General features: G+C 40.2%; 2 protein-coding genes across 3 annotated transcripts in view; one reads left to right on the top strand and one right to left on the bottom strand.

The window, feature by feature from the left end:
- The window catches only part of FGF13 (fibroblast growth factor 13), a 589,161-nt gene that overhangs the window by 61,555 nt on the left and 502,331 nt on the right, over positions 1–25,275 (top strand). The gene's annotated exons all lie outside the window — the stretch shown is intronic.
- On the bottom strand, positions 14,868–16,638 carry LOC100970180 (elongation factor 1-alpha 1-like). Its single transcript, XM_034950187.3, has one exon. The coding sequence runs from the start codon at positions 16,557–16,559 to the stop codon at positions 15,171–15,173; it is 1,389 nt and encodes a 462-aa protein (XP_034806078.1). The 5' UTR covers positions 16,560–16,638; the 3' UTR covers positions 14,868–15,170.

Below are 25,275 nucleotides of genomic sequence, written 5' to 3'. Positions count from 1 at the left end.
GTCTACTATGAAGTCAAGGTCAGTGTTACTAGTATGATACCCAAGAAAACACAACAGGAGAAATTAAATAACAAGCTGTAAGATCTTGTTGGGTAAGGTTGAGCTCTCGAGAGCCAAAAACCATTGTAATATGTAAGTTTTTTTTTTCTTCCTTCCCAAAGAACCAACTTCAACCCTTTGGAGACTGTATTGACACTTTGAGAATGCGTGGTTTATCTGATTGTGTCCTCTTAGGAGTCTTAACTTCCTAACATACGGGGCCCAGGAGAGCTAAGTATTAAAAGGATATGGACAGAGTATGAGAAAAGATTCAGTCATGAGACATTGCTGTGGGTGTAGCACCCTATGTGGGCCACTGAAACAAGTGGCCTAGGCTACTAGCGTGAGGTTACTACAGTAATGGAGTCAAAGCAGAATTAGGGGCTGCTCCTTGGAGTTCTTGTATCTCTTAGGTTCCCTGCATCTCAGTGCTTATCATACAATGAGTAATTGGTATTTTATAAGTTGTCTAGTCTGTCAGCTCTGTGCAGGCATTGGCTGTTTCTATCTTGTTCCTATTGCCAGTTATCTAGCACAGTGCCTGGCACATAGAAAGGGCTCAGTAAATATTTGTTGATAGGATAGAGAGAAGGCACTGCAGGTGGACTCAGCCTACTTCACAGGCTAGATGAGGGCTAGATACAATAACAGGAAAAAGAAGATTCACTATTTGAAAAGAATCCCAAGCCACCACCTCCAAACAAAGCCTTCTCTTTAACACCACCTTATCTCTTTGAGCACCAGGGAGGGAGTCATTGTGGATAGGTGGGTTTGACCATTTGCCATTTAGATAGCAAAGCAGTTTTAATTTGAAAAGTTTTAGTAGTCTCTTTTTAAAATGTGTTAGTCACTACTTTGGTTTTTTAAAGCAAATACTGCTGAATATATTTTATCTTTTTTTGGCAACCCAGAATCTTCCTAATAAGTATCAGTTCTTGAGGTACGGGGATCACTTTATCCTGCAACAAATGGTCTGAAACCAAGAACTTTTTGAGTTCTTGGGCTGGAGTTTCTGAGTTTTTCTGTCTTCTTCCCTGGCAGGCTAGCAGCTATCACTTTGAGTTGTTGTTAGAGGCCTACTGGTAGCACTTGCTCACTCTCCTCCCTCTCATTTGGTAGTTCTAGGATATTCAGATGGAGAGAATTAGCCAACCCTGTAAAAACTTTGTGTAAAGTAGGAAAATGGAAGTTCCTAGTGAGGAGTTGAGGAGTTCTCCTGTAAATAACAATTTCTAAAACTTTGTGCGTAGGTGTGGGTGTGGGTGTGTGCAGTTGTGCACCTCTACAGAATCTGTTTTGCCCTTCTTCCCATTATCACCTGAGTTCTGGATGGGTGACATGCACTGATAGGTTTTGTGCTGGATAAGCAAGTGATTAGTATCATATTTTCTCAGAAGAGTTTATGGAGAGTATGTACATGAAGTTTATTTTTGTCTTAATGGACTGTCCAAGATTCCTTTAATGGGGGCTCACCTTTAAATAAGAGACCACAGATTTCCAATTAATAGAAAAAGTAACCTATGGGGATCTAGGTTGTTTTGTACATTGTGGACTGGTACCTGCTCAAATAATCTTATTCAGTAGCACTATCCAACAGTGTTATCAAGAAGTGCTAATTAACTTTTGGTTGGGGAAATGTAATTACTTGAATGGGAATTTTGACCCAGATACTTACCTGTTATTCTCAGGACGTTCTAAACTTAAACACAGTTTTCTTTCACCAAACACACTTTAGTAAGAGATAATATCAGTAGCTCTTATAAGTGTGAACAGGACCAATTTTCAGCATATGTGAAGATTAGGTTCCTATGTACATTTAACAAAGTATTTCCAATGTAACATGGCATGTGGCCTCCCTTTGATGTCAATTCCATATTTCTGATTTTAAATCCTTAATCTAATGTATTGCAATAGTACATATTATGTGCACAGGTCTAGAAATGGAAAACCTTTGAAATGGTGCAAATTAATGATGTGTTAAGTATCACAATTTGAATAAAGCAGTGTGAATATCTTGAAAGAATAAAGAGAGAGTAAAGAATAGAAGAAAAACAGGGAGGGAAAAGGAATTCTCAAGGGAAATAATAGGGTTGTGTAAATACTTCACCAAATCGCCAAGACTGACAGCAGAAAAGGTCAAGGTCATTTTAAAATTGCAGGAGACTCAGTTCAAGTTGCCTTTGAGAAGTAATGATGTTTTGAGCAACTCAAAACTGAATTTAAGATTTGGTATTGGGGGCAAAAGGGGATCACAGAAGGACTCCAGGCCTGCTACCTCATTGTCTGACAAATTCCTATGTTCTGGGTGGGGGGTCAGGACCCTGCCCATCCTGCCCCCATTATTGTCACCATATTTCCCAAGCATCCAAGCCTCTGTGAGCTGGTAGGGTTTGTTATGCACTTACAGCAAAACTGACATTAGGAGCACACTCAGTACAGCTAACAGATCAAGTGCAGGTTCCTAAATGTGGGCTTGTTGAACATCCCTGGCCTTTCAGTGTTAAAGATGGACATAGAATATTTACTTGTATCTGTTTTTTCATGAAGGCTTTTGATACTTTGCCATGATATTTCATGTTTTTCCTTTTTTTTTTTTTTTAAACCAATGGCTGCTACCTGGCATTAGAAAGCCAAATCACATTATAGCATTTTGGATCAGAGCTAGTTGTGAAGGCATTTTTAGAGTAGTTTTTTTCAGTCATTCTTTCCCTTTTATTCATTTTAAAAAGCTGGCCTTTATGATTTATTATGTAGGCTGCACACAACAAACATTCCCTCACTGGGATATTCTATACTCATCACTGAGAAATTTTAGCAATAAATTATATTCCCTAAGTGTAAGGAAGCAATTCCTGGATAGTGTATGAAGTTCTACTCTGAATAGGCAGGTGTGTGTTCTGTATGGCACTGCCCATGTGGGTGTGGAGTGAGGAAACAGGAAAAAATGAAGGCAGAGCAGTCACGGGAGGAGGGCAATGGCTGAGAAGGAAAACAGTTATCATCCACTTCTGTCTCTCATTTTCCTTCCAGTTGCTCCTACTTGGTTGGTAAGTGTCTAAGTACAAAGCCCTCCATAAGCCCAGGTTATCCTCCTGGGAAAGGGGCCTCTGCTAGTCTTCTACCTTTGTAGAAAGAAAGGAGGATGTTCACATGAGCCTGTCACTTACTGTGTACCTTCACACATGCTCTGTATACTGTGCTGATTGGTGATACATCCACCAAAATTCATGTCTACCCAGAATTTCAGAATGTTGCCTTATTTGGAATAGGGTTTTTGTTTGTTTGTTTGTTTTTGTTTTTGTTTTTGCAGATGCATTACCTTCAATGGCAAAAAAAAAACCCACAGTTACTTTTGCAAGAACCTAGTAATCAAATTAATACAAGGTCATACTTAATTAGGATCAACCCTAAATCCAATCAGTGGTGTCTTTATAAGGAGAAAGAGATTTGGAGACGCACGGACACATACCAGGCCATATGAAGACGAGGGCAGAGATTGGAATGATGCAGCTACTAGCCAAGGAAGCATGTCTCTGTTGACAACTTGATTTCAGACTTCTAGCCTCCAGATCTGTGAGGGAATGCATTCCTGTTGTTTTCAGACATCCAGTTTGCGATTTTGTTATGGCAGCCCTATGAAAATAATACACTCTGTTGATAAGGACTTATGGCAACCCTGGCAGGTGGATACTCTTAGATGCCTTTTATGTCTGAAGGTCTTACTGAGGAAGCTGAGTCTTAATGAGGAAGTCCTGCTTCCCTTGCAGCACAGGTATGTGGTGAGAACCTGTGATGGGCTTGGTGCTTTAAGGATTATAGGTGGCTAAGTGTAGGCCTTGCTATCAGCAAGCTCCCTGCAGATGTGTGTGGTGGGGAGATGGAACACGGAGGAAATCGACTTTTCCAATAGGCCCTGTAGCACTAGGCTGCTTGCCCTAGGCTGTCTTCATCTGCTCATAGACTTTTGGATCCCTTTTTTTTTTTTAACTTGTTTTTAAATTTTTTATTTCCATAGATTTTTGGGAAACAGGTGGTATTTAGTTACACAAGTAAGTTCTTTATTTTTATTATATTTTATTATTATTATAGTTTAAGTTCTAGGGTACATGTGCACAATGTGCAGGTTTGTTACATATGTATACATGTGCCATGTTGGTGTGCTGCACCCGTTAACTTGTCATTTACATTAGGTATATCTCCTAATGCTATCCCTCCTCCCTCCCCCACCCCACGACAGGCCCCGGTGTGTGATGTTCCCCACTGTGTGTCCAAGTGTTCTTATTGTTCAATTCCCACCTATGAGTGAGAACATGTGGTGTTTGGTTTTGGTTTTCTGTCCTTGAGATAGTTTGCTCAGAATGATGGTTTCCAGCTTCATCCATGTCCCTACAAAGGACATGAACTCATCCTTTTTTATGGCTGCATAGTATTCCATGGTGTATATGTGCCACATTTTCTTAATCCAGTCTATCATTGATGGACATTTGGGTTGGTTCCAAGTCTTTGCTATTGTGAATAGTGCCGCTATAAACATACATGTGTATGTGTATTTATAGCAGCATGATTTATAGTCCTTTGGGTATATGCCCAGTAATGGGATTGCAGGGTCAAATGGTATTTCTAGTTCTAGATCCTTGAGGAATTGCCACACTGACTTCCACAATGGTTGAACTAGTTTACAGTCCCACCAATGGTGTAAAAGTGTTCCTATTTCTCCACATCCTCTCCAGCACCTGTTGTTTCCTGACTTTTGAATGATCGCCATTCTAACTGGTGTGAGATGTTATCTCATTGTGGTTTTGATTTGCATTTCTCTGATAGCCAGTGATGATGAGCATTTTTTCATGTGTCTGTTGGTTGCATAAATGTCTTCTTTTGAGAAGTGTCTGTTCATATCCTTTGTCCACTTTTTGATGGGGTTGTTTGATTTTTTCTTGTAAATTTGTTTAAGTTCTTTGTAGATTCTGGATATTAGCCCTTTGTCAGATGGGTAGATTGCAAAAATTTTCTCCCATTCTGTAGGTTGCCTGTTCACTCTGATGGTAGTTTCTTTTGCTGTGCAGAAGCTCTTTAGTTTAATTAGATCTCATTTGTCAATTTTGGCTTTTGTTGCCATTACTTTTGGTGTTTTAGTCATGAAGTCCTTGCCCATGCCTATGTACTGAATGGTATTGCCTAGGTTTTCTTCTAGGGTTTTTATGGTTTTAGGTCTAACATTTAAGTCTTTAATCCATCTTGAATTAATTTTTGTATAAGGTGTAAGGAAAGGTTGGATCCCTTTTTTAGTGTCTTTTCTTGATTCAAAGAAGATTAACAGGAGACAAGTCAATCTGAGGAAATTCAGATAGAAATGTGCCCCCGCTGCTCTCACCTGATTCCTTCCTGACCCACTAAAGTTGAAGAAACAATAGCTTAATTTTCCTGGAAGAGAGTGTTGGGATCTAGGAAAGCTTTTTAGGGATGATGACATTTGAGGTAGATTTTGAGGAATTTATCCAGTTGGAGAGGAGGGAAGGTGGAGAGTGGAGGCATTGGTGGGGAAAGGATTTTAGGTAGAGGAAGGGATGAGAGGAAAGGTGCAGAAAGGGACCGGTGCTGGTGGGTCTGGGGCACCACTGTTAGTAACACACAGTTGGAGTGTAAGTTTTATGGCTTGAAGGGGATTAGAGGCAGAGGGGGAAGAAAGGGAGGTTGACGTCATGATGAGCAGCATTTTTGAAGCTTTTTTCTCCTATTTTTAAATAGCTTTATTGAACTAATTGACATATGACAAATAGCATATACTTAAAATATACAATTTTATAAGTTTTGACATATGTATATACCATGAAGCCATCACCACAATCAAGATAATGAAAACATCCATCACTCTCAAAAGTACCTTGTTCGTTTTTGCTATCCCTCTCTCCCAGCCTCTCTGATTTGATGCCCATTTGATTTGATGCTGATTTGATTCCTCCTCACTAGAGTCCCTTTGAGGGGGTCTGCAAAATCCTGCCTCTTCTAATTACATATCTGTGTAATACTGGAGTTTCTTCATGTACCTCAGCTAAAACAAACTACCATAACAAATCAAATGCAGAAACAAACATAAGAATCCAGCTGTCCTCCATTAAGCCAGACATTAAAGAGATTTGCAAAAATACAAAACCGTGTTGTTTTGACCTACATTTTTGGTTGTTTTGAAAAATATGATTATGTTTCATAAAACTTTAGTTCTTTTTCTTAAAAATATGTTACTTATGTTACCATGTAATTATATTATTTATATGAACATGTTGTTGGTTTATTATTGTGAATTTTAAGGGAATTGATACCTGAATATTTAAAAATTTTTTCAGTTTTTATTTATAATTCAATATATATTGACAGATGTAGCTCACAAAATATAAGGTCTTTGGAGTACTGTTTTTTTTCCCCAAGAAATCACCCTTTTTTTCTCTGCCACATCTCAATTATTTTTAAGATTCTGAGATCGAAAAGCTTGATGATCGTTGCTCTAGAGGCTTTGATAACATGCTAACATTTGTGGAATTTCTTTCCTTAACTAATGGGGACCTGTTGAAGATCTTTTCAGCAGAGGAATGAGGGGATCTGACTTGCTTTTAGAAGGAGGACTTTGGCAGTATAAGGATGGGGGAAGACTGGGCAGGGAGACCAGGAAGGAGACCATTGCAGGAGTCCAGGCAAGGCAGAATGAGTGCCTGACTGCAGTGCATGTCAGGGAGGACTTCTGGAGAAAGTGATATGGCTTGAGGAATAATCAGGACAGGAGGTACAATCTCAGGGCTTTGTTTCTCATAGGATGTGAATGTGAACTGGCTTCCCCAAAAGGGGAGTGTCTCAGGCAGTGGTTAAGAGAGAAGCAACTTCTTGTCTCCAGGGTTTCTGGCTTGGGCTGTGGTAGAACACCATCAGAGTAGAGGAAAAGGGTTGGCAAGGACTGGGCTGAACTTAAGGTCATAGTTCTTTTCACACAGGCCAGGAGGGGGTTCAGGCTTCCCTGCTCAATGGGCACTCAATGCATAGAGTGAAACTGTGGTGAGGGTTACAGCTCAGTGAGGACGCCATCCCAGGCCTGAGGCTAGCAGTGCCAGTGAGAACAGGAAGGGAGAGAAGGAGGGGAGTGCTGCACCCTGCCAGGGCTGACTTTCCTTGGCTTTGGTGTGTGTGGGCTTCAGCTTGCATGTTGGTGGTCTGCAGAGCTGGCCACTGGGAAGGGAAGTGAACTAACAGAAATTTGGGGGTGGCAGGTGCATATTAGGGTAGCAAGAAGAGAAAGGCAGTCATTTGGGCCTGAAACCACACTAGAAGGCAGTTCAGGAGACTGGAGAGTTTGATTTATGTGATCAGCTAGTATGTAGGTCCACTGTGCATGGAAGTCCCTTGGGACTAGATTTTGATGCATCCCCAATCTGTGCTCAAAGGCTCCAGCAATGCCCTAGTGGAGTCTGGTTGGAGCCCACCTTGGAGGGAAGCAGTCTTCATCACCTAAAACAGCAGCGCCTTATTTAGGTTAGTTTGTCTTCAAGTCCAGAGAACATTTTGGGGGACAAGCAGGTCCAAATTGGGATGAATGGGGGACATCTTCCCTAATTGAACAGTGAGATCGCATCCACAGCGTGGGGAAGACAGACAACACAGAGTGTACTGAAGTACTTCCTTTTGAACTTTGTTAAACCTCCACTAATTTGAATACTAGTAATCCAAATAATGTCCATTCGGATAAAACCAGGGCTATAATATTTACTTTTGTAATTATGTTATATATTTGTTAACATTTAACATTTAGTCAGGCCTGTGTTGCGGTTGCTGTGTGGAAGCTTATCAGTTTTTGCAAAGTGTGGAACACCTGTAAATGATGATAGGCACCTTGTTGATGACTGTGAAGCACTGGGGCTCTTCCAGACTACTAGGACTATTACCATAGGCATGAGTAATATGGAATCAGTAACCCAGATTACCACATAAATATCCAAACACAAAAGAGCTTAGAGAATTCTGGCTCCCCTTTCAACATCTTTATAGCCTGATTTTCAGAGGCAGGATATTTCCCACTGGTTTTTATTCTCATGAGTTTCTTGTATTGCTTATACTGGTTATCAAACTTAGGGCATATATAGTGTTCACAATGCTAAGCCCTATCTTTGACAGTGTGCTGTTATAACATTTTATTTTGTATGGCCTTAGATGATTCTCCAAATGCTGAGTCTTTTCATTAAAAAGTCTATCAGGACCTCTACTTGCAAATATTTCTTTTTGTGATATGTGGATGATGACATATCAACCATCCAAGATGGTGCTGGATTTGAACCTTTTTCTAATAGCAGTGGGAAGTCATTAAAGGATTTTAAGCCTAGGGTAACATGATTCAATTTTCAGTTACATGCGATATGTGGATGATGACAACAACCACCACCACAATGAAAGTAAGAAAAAACTGATGAGTGCTTTTTCTGTTCTTTTCTTATGTTATTGCATTTAATTCTCACAATAACTTTTGAGACAGGCATTAATTTTACTCTTCTACAGATGAGGAGGAAACCAAGGCTCCAAGAAATAACACCACTTGCCAAAGTCATATGGCTTGAAAGTGACCAAGCCAGGAATTGAATTCAGGCAGGCTGGTGGCCAATTGCTCTTTCTTAACCATTACATTGTACCCAGAAATTGAAAACCACTTTTTCCCCCAAACTGTTAAGAATTAGAGAGATTTGGTACTCTGCCAGTACTACTTACTGGCAGATTTTGAAAAGCCGTGTACTTAATTAAAGTTTTCCTGAAGAGAGTACTTTGCTATTCTCTGAAAGTTTACACCTTGCCTATTTTTATTGTCTGTGATGATGCCATTTATGTTTTTATGTGGTGGTATTTTTATCTTTTTCTTTCTGTTAGCTGTCATTTTTACCTATAGAACCTGTGGCCAATTATCTGTGCCATTTTCTCACTTGACAACTAAAATATTGACAATAAACATCAGTCATTGCTTGCAGCTTAGAAAAAAATGCAGTGAGACACATTTATCATAACTGAGTTTTGGAAACTAGCTGTCTTTATATTCAGGTGACAGACGCACTTGTAAACAACTGATGTTTACAGCACCAACTTAGATCTCACAGGAGGAATGGGGTTTTTTTCACTTGCCTATGTATTCTTCAGGCAGAATGTGTACCTTAAGTGTTTGAGCCCGGCAATGTCTTCAGTCTGCCTGAGCTCCAAGGTTCTCTTTTTCGGCTTCTTAGGCTAATCAGTGTGTGGGTCCTAGGGCACACAAAACCCATGACATTACTACTTTCATAGATGTTAATGTGATCTGAGCTGTATTATAAGGCACTTGCTCTTAGCAGTTAGTTAAGAAATATTCACTGAGTACCTATTATGTGCCTACTGGAAACCAGAGTATTGAATAGAATATATATGGTCTCCATGTTAATGGTTTATTCAGAGAAACAGAACATTGAAGAACTAAATATGCATAAGTTAATAAGAGAAGTAGGAAGAAACTGCAAAGGAGATGTACAAACCTGACGGACTTTTCCAGGAAAGTGACTTTTCAGCTGGGATGGAAGAATGTGGGGGGGTCATTATATGATGAGAAGGGAGGAGAGCTTTGCGGTTAGAGGGACCAGCATGTGTGAAGGCTTATCAGTAGAATAAACAATACCATGATAGAGAAACAGAGAAATTCAGCAGGGCTGGAGCAGACAGAGTGAGTGGAGGGTGGATAAGACGGTGCTGGATTTGAACCTTTTTCTAACAGCAATGGGAAGTCATTAAAGGATTTTAAACCTAGGGTAACATGATTCAATTTTCAGTTACATTTTGAAAAGGTCAATGCAGTTACTATTCATTTCACAGGTAATTATTGAACATTTACTACATTCCAGGCATTGTCCTCGGCTCTGAGGGATAAGCCAAATAATAAAATAGACAATGAATTCCTTGCTTTTGTGGATTTTATATTCTAGTGGAGTGGAGTTTGGAGATAGTAAAGAAACCAACAAGTAAATGTAGAGCATATCACGTGGTGAGGAGTGCTATGAAAGCAGCAAAGGTCCAAGAGTGTGCCCTTGGGGAAAGGGTGCCAATTGTGTGTGTGTGTGTGTGTGTGTGTACACTCTTATCTATCTATCTATCTATCTATCTATCTATCTATCTATCTATCTATCATCTATCTAGTGGTGAGGAAAGACCTCGAGGAAAAGCTGGCATTTCAGCAAAGGCCTGGTGGAAGTGAGAGATTGACCATGAAGGAAAAGAGCTTTACAGGCAGAGAGAAGAGCAGACACAAGGTCCTTAGGAGAAAGGAGAATTGGCATATTCAAGGCCCAGCAACAAGGCCAATGTGACAGAAATGGAGTGAGCAAGGAAATGCGGTGGAAGATGACATCTCTGAGACAGTAGGGACCCAGATCATGGGGAGCATTGTTAGCCAGTGTAAGGATTTTAGTTTTCATGTTGAGTGAGATGGGAAGACATTGGGGGAATGATAAAATGCACATGAAGTGTTAAAAGGATTGATCTGATTGCTGCCCCATCTCCCCTCCCCCATACTGCCTGGATGCTCTGTTGAAATAGACCCTAAGGGACAAAGTGGAAGCAAGGAAATGATGACTTGGACCAGGGGCTTCTTGTAAAGGTGGTAAGATGGAATGACTTACTACAGAACACATTTGAAGGAGGGTGAGAATAGAAGCAGGGAGCAGCCTGTTGCAGTAGATACATTAGGAGACTGGAAGAAAGCTGATGGTGTTCTGGAAATGAATATGGGCCTGGAGATGGAGAGGTGTGGGAATATCAGATAGTTAGTTAGAACACAGAGCTGACCCACAGGACTTTGCTGATGGGTAGGATGTCAGGAATGAGGGTGAGGGAGGAGTCAAGGATGACTTCTGGGTGTCTGGCTGGAGCACTGGGGTGATGTCATTTATTGGGACCACTAGGCACATACTAGTTTGGTGGTGAGGTGAGTGAATGACTCCAATTTGAACTGGGTTTGATTTGGAAATTCCTATGAAATGTGAAAGGGGAGAAACAGAGTAGATCATTGGATATATGAGTCTGGATTTCAGATGTTTGACCCAGGCTGGAGATGTAGATTTAAAGGTTAATGAGGAGGAAGATATGAATGGGAAATGAAGTCCTGGATTATGGATGATCTTGTTGAAGAGTAGAGTGAGAGGAGAAAAAGATATGACCTAAGTTGAGTAACACCTCTTTTAAAGGTTGAGAGGAGTAGAATCAGTAAGAGACATAGAAACAGAATATTTAAAGACGTAGAAGGAAAATCAAGAGGGCATGCTTCAGAAAAGCCATGTATAGGGTGTTTCAAATAGTAATTGTCAATAGCAATCACCATACTCTCTTGCCTCTGTGCCTTTGTACGCATTTTTCTCAGTACCTAGACTTCCCTTCTACCCTTCTCTGTGTATTTCTCTTACGGTATGCTTTATTTTTCCTTTCATGCCTAGCAACTAGTATATTGCTTAGCATGTAGTTCTAAGTAGGTATTTGTTGAGTAAATGAATGGATGAATCTATAATGGACCCATAAAGATGACAGGTCTTACTACATTTAGGTTACCTTTTTCTTTAAGGTATATTTGAATCATTTTAAGATAAGTAGAACAAATAAATTTTCCCCGCTTTCAATCCATCACCATTGTGCAATCCTGAAAGCTTGAACATTCTTGGTACCTTTAACTGGATGCCTTCCTTCGTGTAGTCTCCTTATTAAGCCTGTAAGGAATTTAACACTTTGTTTAATAGACTTCTTTAAAAATATGCTCATGTTTTGTTGGACTTTGAGTGATCTGTTAATTCCCAGGTAAGCATTTCTGTGTGCACATGAAGATGCATAACTCACACCTATTTTTGTGGACTCTTGGGCATTTCATACAGTTCTCTGCAGATAGTAAGGCACTCAATACGTCTTTGCCTAACTAGCTTAGCAGTGTAGTGATGGGTTTATATTAATTAATAACAGGTCAGGCATGGTGGCTCGTGCCTCTATTCCCAGCACTTTGGGAGACTGAGGCAGGCAGATCGTTTGAGGTCAGGAGTTCGAGACCAGCCTGACCAACATGGTGAAACCACGTCTCTAGTAAAAATACAAAAAAATTAGCCAGGCATGGTGGTGCCCACCTGCAATCTCAGCTACTTTGGGAGGCTGAGGCAGGAGAATAGCTTGGATCCGGGAGAAGGAGGTTGCAGTGAGCCGACATTGCACCACTGCACTCCAGCCTAGGCGACAGAGTGAGACTCTTATCTCAAAAAAAAAAAAAAAAAAAAGATAAATAACAAGTGTGAGCTGGTATAGACAAACTGGTTTAGAATCAAAAGACCTGGGTCAGAGTCCACGCTGTGTCTCGTACAGATTGTGTGATATTGGCAAGTCATTGGACATCCTTGAACCTCAGTTTCCTCAAATCAGAAGTGAGAATCATTTTAAAAAGGTTGCCAGGAGGATCAGATATGAAAGTGCTTTGTAAACTGGAAATCCTTCCTCTGTGGTAGGGAAGCTTGCCATTGAAACCCCATCCAAGCATTCTGAGGCCTGGGGTACATGATCTGTACCCAGTCTATGCTGTTGTTTCCCCTGTACTGTGTGTCTGTAAGATATGGGTGTATTATTAAGTGAGCTCTGGTGGCTGCCTTAAGCCCTCTGTGTACTTGGGTCTCTGTGGATGGAGTTGTTCATGTGAAAATAACTGATGGGCTGTAGGTCACAGACCTGCTCTTTGAGCCTAGTGTGGACCTGCAATGAGCAGACTTTTTGTCCTTGGTGCAGAAATAGCCTCTGACTTGGGAGAGAGGGGCAGAGTGGCCAAATCCTGCTGTCTTACTTCTTCAATTGGTTTCTATAATAGCTTCTCTAAGGTAGGGAGTGCTATGGTTAAGAACTTGGGCTTTGTAGTAAAGCAGAAGTGGGTTTGAATCCCACTGCTAGCACATATTTGGTGTTTGGGCTTGAGAAAGTTACTTGGTTCCTCTAACCTTCCGTTTTACCATCTGTAATTTGGGGATAATAAGAATATCTACCTCACAGGGCTATTTTGAGGAATAAATGAGTGAAGCATGTAATATGCTTAGCATAGTTCCTGGTGTACCCAGTAAGTGCTTCATAAATGGTGTGTACTATTGTTATTATTGTTTATGATGATTCCAATGGGTCCTTTCAACTTTGCATTGACAAAGGATAGTCCCTAGTCAATCATAGGATATGGGAACAACGGAAATTCCACTTTTTAACCATTACTCTGGACTCTGTCTGCAAAGATGATGATTGGATCTTGTTCATTTCTGCATTCTCAGGGCCGAGGCTAGTGCATTGGCCAGTGAGCAGGCACTGAATACAGGGCAGAGAACTTGAACTGGCCGTGTGACCATTGCTTCACGGTGATCTAAAATGCTTTCCCTAAACATACACACAACACCTAACTCATTAGATGAGTTGTTGAAGTGGGTTTAGCCTGCTGTTGCAGTCTCAAAACTCCATCAGTGGGTGCCAGAGTTGACACAATCAAAATATTTCTTGAGGAAAGAATAATTAGCAAAAGTGAGTGTTCCTCAATTAGGGCCTGAGGGTTCTGGTGCTTTGATTATTTCCAACTACTCATCGCTAGGCTGGATCCCAAGTGGAATACTTGGGTGGGCTTCTGTGTGCTTAGCCCTAATGAGTGTGGCAGTACATCTGGTACATGCCTGAGTTCTAAGTGGTGAAGAAGTCTGTAACTTAGCAATTGCACAGTTAAGTAGCTGCCTCTGGAGAGTGGATGGAATCAAGAAAAGGGCCCAGAAATCTCTGCATAAGGTACTGCAAGAATGCCTCTTGAGAACTTTTGGAAATTTGGTTGGTATGTGTTCTGCAAGTTCAGTTGCTTGTTTGTGTGTTTGCCTAACCGTGCAGTTTCTGCTGCCTTGTTCTACTTATTTGCTGCTTATATAATCCCCCTGAATAGGCAATTGTGGTAAAGTGTAAAAGGCGTGAGATCTAGATTAGGCAGCTAAAATATCAAATCATAGCCCTGTTTAATTGACTGTGATTCTGGGCATGTTGTTTAGCCTCTCTGAGCTTGTTTCTGTCTGTTAACAATTAGAATAATAATGCTTATGTTCCAGTGTGATTGTGAAAAGTCATGGGATAACATAGGTGAATGACCTATCTAAATGTCTGGCAGTCTCAGGCTTAATACTAGGTGTAATGGATTGTACAGAAAAGAGTTAGCATAGTAGGCCTGACTGCTATCTGTTGACATGGTTGGGCCTTGGCTGGCATCTGGGAATTCGTCTTTCAGGAGGGTTTCCACCATTCTTTAATTGATAAAGTGTCTCTTGGTGCCTAAGCCATTTGTACAAACACTGTCATTTTTACCAAACACCTGCTTTCCTCTGGGGTTTTTGACATTTTGGTATGTGCTTGGCAGAAAGTGTCTACATGACCAACTCTCTCCAAAAACCCTTGGCACTGAGTCTAATGAGCTTCCCTAGTAGATGACATTTCCCATGTGTTGTCACAACTTGTTGCTGTGAGAATTTAGTATGTTTTATGTGACTTTACTGGGAGAGGACTCTTGGAGGCTCTCACCTGGTTCTTCCTGGACTTTACCTCATGTGCTTTTTCCCTAGGCTGGTTTTGCTTTGTATCCTTTTGTTGTAATAAATTATAGTTGTGAGTGCAACAATTTGTTAAATCCACTGAGTCTTCCTAGCAGATTATTGAACCTGGGCTTGATCTTGAGAACCTAACACATTGATATAGATTTAAATGTAGAACACATGTGTTGCCCTTCAGAACACTCACACTTTACTGCAAAGGCATACAGAGTCTTTTTTTTTTTCTCATTTAACTTTTTTAATGGGTCTCAAAATTCTGTGACAAATTTTTGGTCAAGTTGTTTCCATTAAAAAGTACTGATTTTAAAAACTAATAACTTAAAACTGCCACACGCAAAAAAGAAAACCAAAGTGGTCCACAAAACATTCTCCTTTCCTTCTGAAGGTTTTACGATGCATTGTTATCATTAACCAGTCTTTTACTACTAAACTTAAATGGCCAATTGAAACAAACAGTTCTGAGACCGTTCTTCCACCACTGATTAAGAGTGGGGTGGCAGGTATTAGGGATAATATTCATTTAGCCTTCTGAGCTTTCTGGGCAGACTTGGTGACCTTGCCAGCTCCAGCAGCCTTCTTGTCCACTGCTTTGATGACACCCACCGCAACTGTCTGTCTCATATCACGAACAGCAAAGCGACCCAAAGGTGGATAGTCTGAGAAGCTCTCAACACACATGGGCTTGCCAGGAACCATATCAACAATGGCAGCATCACCAGACTTCAAGAATTTAGGGCCATCTTCCAGCTTTTTACCAGAACGGCGATCAATCTTTTCCTTCAGCTCAGCAAACTTGCATGCAATGTGAGCCGTGTGGCAATCCAATACAGGGGCATAGCCGGCGCTTATTTGGCCTGGATGGTTCAGGATAATCACCTGAGCAGTGAAGCCAGCTGCTTCCATTGGTGGGTCATTTTTGCTGTCACCAGCAACGTTGCCACGATGAACATCCTTGACAGACACATTCTTGACATTGAAGCCCATATTGTCCCCAGGAAGAGCTTCACTCAAAGCTTCATGGTGCATTTCGACAGATTTTACTTCCGTTGTAACGTTGACTGGAGCAAAGGTGACCACCATACCGGGTTTGAGAACACCAGTCTCCACTCGGCCAACAGGAACAGTACCAATACCACCAATTTTGTAGACATCCTGGAGAGGCAGGCGCAAGGGCTTGTCAGTTGGACGAGTTGGTGGTAGGATGCAGTCCAGAGCCTCAAGCAGCGTGGTTCCACTGGCATTGCCATCCTTACGGGTGACTTTCCATCCCTTGAACCAAGGCATGTTAGCACTTGGCTCCAGCATGTTGTCACCATTCCAACCAGAAATTGGCACAAATGCTACTGTGTCGGGGTTGTAGCCAATTTTCTTAATGTAAGTGCTGACTTCCTTAACAATTTCCTCATATCTCTTCTGGCTGTAGGGTGGCTCAGTGGAATCCATTTTGTTAACACCGACAATTAGTTGTTTCACACCCAGTGTGTAAGCCAGAAGGGCATGCTCTCGGGTCTGCCCATTCTTGGAGATACCAGCTTCAAATTCACCAACACCAGCAGCAACAATCAGGACAGCACAGTCAGCCTGAGATGTCCCTGTAATCATGTTTTTGATGAAGTCTCTGTGTCCTGGGGCATCAATGATAGTCACATAGTACTTGCTGGTCTCAAATTTCCACAAGGAGATATCAATGGTGATACCACGTTCACGCTCAGCTTTCAGTTTATCCAAGACCCAGGCATACTTGAAGGAGCCCTTTCCCATCTCAGCAGCCTCCTTCTCAAATTTTTCAATGGTTCTTTTGTCGATGCCACCGCATTTATAGATCAGATGGCCAGTAGTGGTGGACTTGCCCGAATCTACGTGTCCAATGACGACAATGTTGATATGAGTCTTTTCCTTTCCCATTTTGGCTTTTAGGGGTAGTTTTCACGACACCTGTGTTCTGGCGGCAAACCCGTTGCGAAAAAGCCATACAGAGTCTTATAATGGACTTTAGAGACTCAGAACGGGGAGGGTGGCGGGGCAGGGATAAATAACTATACATTAGTTACAGTGTACACTACTCAGGTGACAGGTGCACTAATATCTCAGAATTCACCACTATAGAATTCATCCACGTAACCAAAAGCCACGTGTACACCAAAAGCTATTTAAATAAAAAAAAAAATTGAAAAAACAACACTCATACTTTAGATAGAAAGCCCAACATGTAAGCATATAATTACAATACAATGAGTGATGTTAGTGCAGAGGGCAAGGGTAGCCCTGAAGAGTAGCCCTGGGGATCTGGGAGAGGTTTTTGGAAGAGTTAGCACTTGTTAAATCTTGAAAGGTAATTAGAAGTTAACTATCTGAAGCGGGAAGAAAAGAGATTATATACCTTTAAAGTATAACATGCTCTTCTAAATAATTTTAGATTTAACTCACCGCTTTCTTTTTTTAGCATTATTTAATTTTATTTTGAAATTTTGACATGTGACTCAAACATGCTAATAGGACTGATGAAGACGTACAGAGACAGAACCCCCATAGGGTAGCAGTTGAGTGGATCACTGTGCAGATATGAAAGTGGAAGTAAAAACAATTCTTTGAGCCCCCAAATATTAGGAATTGGCAGTGATGCTTTTAGCACCTCCATATACTATCAGTCATTTTAAACATCTAAGACTCCCATTGCAGAAACATGGCACATAGAGTCAGGAAACTAAGGTTGTATAGATATTTGCAATCTGTAACTGTCCTAGTGTCAAGCACAAGAAATTCAGTAGGTGCCTCACATAACCAAGGACTGATCATTGATACCAACACCAGATATGTGATCTAAATTAGCAAAGACACACTCCATGCTGCTTTGAAAAGAATTACCATAGATATTATGCTTTTACATGATCATCTCTTTCAGCAACACCAAATTGCTCTATCACCCTTCAATTCAGATCTCCACAGTAAAATGTTTTTAAAGCAATTTGCAGCATTTCACTTTCTGTGGACTACACCCTGCCTGGACAGTCACTTTTACAATCATCACTTTCTTATGGAGCTAAACAGGTGAGGATCAGCCCCAGGATACTAGAATCTGGAACAAATGGATTTATAGCCACTCTAAAATTGCAGGTAGGCTCTTTCACTCCCACTAATACCTACAAGACATTGCAAATAGAAAGGACAGCAGGACTGGCCAAATCTATCTTTGGCTTTCTAAAGTCAGTCTCACTGTGCACTGCTCTCTACCAGAGTAAGACTCAAGGATAAATGATTTTAGTGAATTAAAGAGTTTTTAAAAATAAAGTAATGAATTAACAATTTAAAAAGAATGAATGAGCAGTTTTTTTTTCTGCCATTCATCTGAGCTCATGTGAAATAGTTCCAATGAAGGTTCTGCCCAGTTAAAAGGAGGAAGAGACCTCAGAAGTTGTCTTGACAGGCCGGTTGCAGTGGCTTACACGTGTAATCCCAGTACTTTGGGAGGCTGAGGTGGGAGGATCACCTGAGATCAGGAGTTTGAGACCAGCCTGGCCAACATGGCAAAGCCCCATCTCTACAACGATACAAAAATTAGCCAGGCATGAGGATGGGTGCCTGTAATCCCAGCTACTGGGGAGGCTGAGGCAGGAGAACTGTTTGAACCCGGGAGGCAGAGGTTGCAACTCACTGCTTTCTTTAAAAGGTTTTAATGACTCTATATTTAATCATTCATCAAACACGGGTTGAGAACTATGCCTTAAACTACTCTACGTTGTGTATCGGGCTCCAATAATGAACAGGAATGGTCCCTGCTTTCAAGGAGAGTCTGGCAGTTTATGGGTTGACATGGTTGGATTTTGAGGAAACCATGATGCAAGGTGGTGCAAGGGATGGGGTGTAAGGTAAAGCATTCTGTGAGAGATGCTATCTAGGCTTAAGGGGAGGTAACTTTCTACCAGCACAGGAGAAAGGCGTTCCATGAAGAGGAAACAGCATGTGCAAAGTCCCACTGGCCAGAGAGACCTGATTTCTTCTGAGAATAATAAATAGTTATGTGGATCTGCAGAATGGCAGATGAAGGGGATTTAAACAGGTGCTATATTTTGACAGGTAGTAAAATCAAGCTTGAGGAAACAGATGAAAGGATTAAATGAGCTGTATTGAGGAATGGGAAAGAAATTGGATTAGGACACATAGTATTAGTACACAATAATGTTGTTGAGCATGGTTGAAGACCCAAATGAGGTTGGACAATATAACTAGTAGTGCCAGGCCATATGATTCCATGACATATGTTCTGCCATGTTGATCTGGAGTTAGGGGGTTGCCAGGTGGGAAAAATGGAAAGAAGAGGCAAAGTTGTTAAGAATATTCGAAAAATAATTATTGAAGTCAGGGACCATGGTATCTAAGATGGAAGACAAGGGTGGCCTGATTGATAGACTTAATGGAGACTTCATAGCCTCCTGACTCTTCTAGTTTCTAAGTTCCAGAAGAGTGAGAATAAAAGGCCGAGGAAACTAGTGCTCAGAAAGTAGGCTGCTTCAATTTAAGATTTCAGAGTTGAACTGTTCCAGGGGAGAACAAACTCTAGTGGTCAAAGTGGGTAGGTAAAGGTGAATATCTTTGGAGATGAAGAGAGCAAGGAACTCAGAGGCCGGAAGTTGGATATGTTGTCCACATGTGTGTTGAAGTCACCTGGGGTGAAGGTGGGGCTTGTGGCCAAGAGGAAACTTGGGAGTCAGGTACCACAGCCCCCAGTGAATATGAGAAGGTGCCTGTGAGGCCTAAGGTGACAGTGATGAGGAGAGAGAGAGAGCACTATAATTGCATAGTTGTGAATCTCAAAGGAGAAAGGATACATTTCTTACAATATGAAGCCATTCTTCTTCCTTTGCTATGTTAAGTCAAGTTTGACTTGGGACAGTCTATGCTTTGGCCTTTGGATGAATACCCTTTGAAATCTGTACAACCACCACAGGACATTCCTCTCACTCCTTTCCCCTTCATCTTGGGCGTTTCTCACCAGTCTTCTGGTGAGAATTTTTTTTTTTTTTTTTCACGTGGTCCCAGCTTGAGTTTACTGAGCCTCCTCCAGGCTCAGATATGTGCTTGCCTGGAGAAACTGCTTCCAAAGGCCAAGCAGCCCTGCCTTTGGAGAGCTGCTTTTGTTACTTACAATAGTGTTTCCCAGAGCGCATTCCATGAAAATATTAGTCTTTCAACATGCTGAACAATGAAAGAATCCATGGTCAAATCCTGAGAACATATGTCCCTCTTTTAGAGATTCATAAGGTACATTAGTATATAAAGAACCTAAGAGATTTTGCAGTAAGAAATCCTTTGTGTAACCTAGCATTACCCAAATGTATTTTACCACTGAAGCCTTTTTTCCCACTTACTCTCCATCAATACCCCGTGGATATACATTGGAAAGTGCTGGTCAATTATAAGAAAAGAAGTATGTGGATTTTATTTCCCTTGACCTATGGCCATAGAAGAGGTACATATTGCAACACTGGTGTATTTTCACTCTACTAAAATGAGATCTTACTATGTTCCTGAGTTTAAATACCAAGAATTACTACACTTGGTTAGAATTAACACATTAAAATAGTTTGTTTAGTCTGTCATTCTTATGTTTAAGTGGCAATATTAGGAAATTAACTAAGAGCATTTCATTTTCCTTTGGAAGAATTCCCATAGTCAAGATTAGAATCTTAAAATGAAAATATACATTTTTCACAGTCCTCTTGCTCTTATTTTAATTAAAAATGACAGCATAGATTTCAAACTAATCACATTATTTGCTCTTAAGGTAGTGATAAGATTTCTTCACAGATGTGTGCATATCATTCATAAAAATGACATACTTGGACTTAGATACATACTTTGTAAATGTTAAAAGACAAAAGTACTAAGAAAGCATTTTGTGAAACTACAATAAAATGAGAAAAAATTAAGGGAAATTACCAACATGCTCTCTTACATAACACCTTGATTTTGACAGAAGTGCAGATCCTAATAACCTAGACATTTTAAAAAGCAAAACAAGCATAAATATGAACATAACAAAATAGTGTTGTATGTTGCCAAAGTGGTGCTTGGAGGAAGATACATTACTCTAGGTGTTTATGTCTGAAAGAAAGGAAGGCCAAATATAATGAATTAAGCTTGCACCGAGATGCTTTCTAATAGGAAGAATGTCAGAAGCCAGAAATGGTGGGCAGAGGAAGTAGTAAACGTAAAACCAGAAATAAACTAGAGAAAAAGCTATTAAATACTACATCTTGTCTTTGAAAAAAATGAACAACTGTTTAGCTAACTAAAAAAAGAGAAAACACAAATTCATTACATTAGTACTGAGACAGGAGATCAGATGACAAATGTGAAAGATTTAGAAATTTGCAGAGAAACAATAACCTTCTCTATGTGCTAATAAATCAGATAAACCAGAGCAGAAATGAATGACCTCCTGCAAAATTATATAAAACTCGTGCGAGCTTAAATAGAAAACATGAATAGACTGGTAACAAAGGAAGGAATAAGAAAAATAATTAAAGTCCTATCATAAAATCCACACAAAGCATGGGTTTTTGGCTCCAATAGATGAATAGAAAGAAGTCAGACTTTTAGAGCAACGTTGATCTTTTTTATTTTTATTTTTTGAGACAGGGTCATGCTCTGTCACCCAGGCTGGAGTGCACTGGCATGATTATGGCTCACCGCAGTCTTGATCTCCTGGGCTCAAACAGTCCTCCCACTTCAGCCTCCTGAGTAGCTGGGAATACAGGCATATGCCACCATGCTCAGCTAATTTTTAAAATTTTCAGTAGAGACAGGGTCTCCCTATATTGCCCCAGTTGGTCTTGAACTCCTGGTCTCAAGAGATCCTCCAATCTCGGCCTCCCGAAGTGTTGGGATTACAGGATGTGAGCCACTGCACCTAGCTCTGTTCATCATTTTTGACTGCCTACTGTAAATTTAATCCTTTGCACACACACACACACACACACACACACCCCTCTATATTCTAATCCATACAACAATTATATATGGGTACCATTAGTAAAACCAGTTTACAGCTGATCTAATAGGCTCAGAAAGGTTAAATGGCTTGCCTGAATCCCTCAGCAAATAAGTGATAGGGTGGGGATTTGAACCCAGATTTATCTGGCTACAAAGTTTATAATCTTTTCCTATTCTATACTTTCTACCAGAATAAAAAAATTCTCTCATAAACTGTTTTTAAATGTTGAATTGACACTAGTTTACCCAATTCCTAATTTACATTTTGAGGAAACATGATTTCAATCCTCAAATTGGGAAAAAGTACAAAAAAAAGAAAATTACAGGCCAACCTTATTTATGGATATTCATTCTTCATTAAGAATTATAAATAGAAAAATCATTCCACTTACAAATTTATCTTTAAGTGGCATTTAATCTAGGAGCACAGGATACGATGATAAAACAAAAATTATGATAATCATATTAATACGAAAACGTAATTAAAATAATATTTTTAAATAGATGTTGAAAAAGCATCCAATAAATGAAACAACTATTCTTGGATAATTTATTTGGCAACCCAAAAATGAGTATGATTTTCATATATTTTGGTATAAAATCTAACACTATTTCATGGAGAAAAGAGAAAGTCCCTATGAAAATAGAAAAAATTACAGATGACAAAAATAGGACTAAGGCTCTACCATTTTTTAACAGTATAGTAGAAATTTGAGCCATAGGCATTAATAAGGAAAAAGTAATGCCATCAGCAAAGAAAGCCAAACCTTTCTTAATAGGTCTAGCACCTACCGTATGCCAGGCATTGTGATAGGTACTGGGGATACACTCCAGAAAGACTGTGCATGTCTAGGACACAGAAGACTATCAAATATTAGTTGGTATAAATGAGCTTAGCAATGTCATGAAATTCAAAGCAAATTAACACATGTTTTTAGTTGCAAACAATTGAAGAATATAGTGAGTAAGATAATTCATTTGCAATGGAGACAGAATACATTAAATACTTTGGCATTAATTTAATTTGGGACATGAGATTTATTTAAATAAAATTATACAATCATAATGGGAAGAATAAAAGACATTAAATAAATGAATGGAGAGATGCCTTGTTCCAGATGAAAAGACAAAATATAAGAAAGATGCAATATTCCCTGAGTTAATATATAGTGTCACTACATGCCAATTAAAGTCCCAGTGGGTTATTTTATAAGATGTGACAAATTGCTAGCAAAATTTGTATAGAAGAATAAGGAGGCAGAAATACTAAATAGTTTAAAAATTGTTCATTTGAAGTTATACTTCTGTCACATATTTGTTCAATCTTTTGTTAGTTCCTTGTTCCCTATTCATTCAGTTCTTACTACTGTCCCCGCTTCATAAAAGGTACTCCATAAATACTGGTTGAAAGCAGAAAGGAATCCTTATTGAAGGACTTTGAAAATGGGCTTGAGACGGACAAGTGGCTTTCTCCGAAATGTCAGAGAATTGATAAGGTGGAATATCAGGGACTTGCCCTCATTTTAAACAAGTAAGGCAGGAGTGGTCACAGTGAGAAAGGAAGAGACTGTTCCTGGGTCTAGTAGTGTGTCTGCTGACATTTTCAAGCAAATAAAGGATCTGCCTCCTAGCCCTCTGCCTGGACTTTTTCTCAGCATGTGTTTGTGTTACAGATAGGGCCATCATGACACTTGGGAGCTCGAACTCATCATTATCTTCATAAAGAAATGTGAGAATTTTGAACATGGGCCCCAGTCTGGTATCTCCTAGCTTTCTTTTGCTGCTTTGGGTCTTTTCAGATGCAAGAGATCTGTCATCTTTTGGGGCCTGTCTCTAATATGCAATCTTTCTCAAGTGCCCCTTACAAAAAATGCCTCTTCCTCCTCTGCACTTATGCATGCAGTAGTTTATTTGTTCTACAAAGGGCCTAAAGAAGGCCATGCCAACAAGGGTGGGATTTAGGCTGTCTTCTCCCTGTTCTCCACTGCATCAGTTTCTGAGCTGGGCTGGTTATCGGAATCACTTGAGGAGCCTTAAAATACACATATTCTTGATCCTGGTGATTCAGATTTAGTAGAACTGAAAGTGTAATATGTGATGAATATATCATATGATATTATAAATTTATTTCATTATATTATTACATATTATATTAATTACATAAATTACACACACACATATGTGTGTGTGTGTGTGTGTGTGTATGTGTGTATGTATGTGTATGTGTGTGTGTATATTTCCCTGATTATTTTGCTGAAGAACCAGGTTTGGGAAGAATGCCTCCATAGCATCAGCCAGAGTAGCTGCACAGAGGAGCTCCCCCTCCCCCACCACCACATTTATTGAATGAAGGGATCAAATTAGGAACAATGTTCAGACTGATTATAGTGTTGCTATGCCAACCGTTGTTGCAGGTGCTGAAATAGACTGCAGAAGGTCTAGGAAACACTTAAAATGAAATGGTCCCTGACCAGCATTATCATTATTATAACTAATATTTATAGATAATTATTTACTAGTTTCCATTAGAATATTAATACCAGAGAGCACCACTCTATCTCCTATTGACTGATTAGCACAGTGCCTCACACATAGTAGGCACTCAACCATTTATTTAATGAACGAATGCAACGTTTTCATTAATTTTCACAATGACATTATAAGGTGGGCAATTTTCATATTATCATTTCATAAATGAGGAAGTCGAAGCAGACTGACTTGTTCAAGGTCATACAGCTAGTGAGCAGTTGACCTGCAGTTTTACTCCATGTCTTTGTCATGCTAAAGCAGAGGCTATATAGGAGAAAGAGCCTTTGGACTCCATTGACTAGGCAGAGGCCAGACCAGGAAGGGCATGGATGTAGACAGCAGGCACCCCAGACAGGATGGCACGAGCACTGGGGAGAACAATTAGCATCAAGGTCTTGGAAAAAATTCAGAGTATGAGATCCAGAGAACCAAGTGGGCCTAGGGGATTGTGGTAGTATATAATGATTGGTGTCGTAGTTACTGCCGAGAGTATGCATTCTAGGCCTTTAGAGATTAGGAAAGAATAAGATAGGTATCCAGGCCTTTAGGAACTGGGAAACAGACAGCTTTGGACACAGAAACAAAACAAGAAACAAGTTACTGGGTTTGGAAGATGAGGCAGGGATCTCACTCTAAGGAAGAAGGATAATCCCGGTAATGAGAACTAGAGTCCAGGACCAGGGCAGCACCTGCATCCCTGGTCCTGAGCGTGATCCTGGTACTGATGCTGTTTCTTAAGCTCTTGAGTTTCTTAAGCTTCTGGGCAAATTGTTTTCCCCATTTGAGCATAGTCCAGGATTCAGGCTTAGGTAGAATAATGCCTATGAGTCCTGGCTAAGGAACATCAGAAGTGGAAAGAGAGGCAGACTCATGCAGTGAACCAAGAACCTCCCTTAAACTCAAAGGAGGGTGAGGTTCTAAAGCGACATCAGCCTGTTTTCCTAGTGATGGGATGTGGTTTTGACTCCTGGTATGCCAGGGGTTGGTGGGATAATGATTATAAGTATACTCTTAACCCTTGTATTGGCTTACTTGCCCCTGAAAGGTGGTCATATGTCAAAGTTACCAACATCTGCTCAAGCACAGTTTCCTAAGTATG

Source organism: Pan paniscus, chromosome X (assembly GCF_029289425.2).
Source record: "Pan paniscus chromosome X, NHGRI_mPanPan1-v2.0_pri, whole genome shotgun sequence".
NCBI lineage: Eukaryota > Metazoa > Chordata > Mammalia > Primates > Hominidae > Pan > Pan paniscus.
The sequence above is the reverse complement of the archived record's forward strand: the minus strand, read 5'-3'. Positions and strand labels throughout refer to the sequence as shown.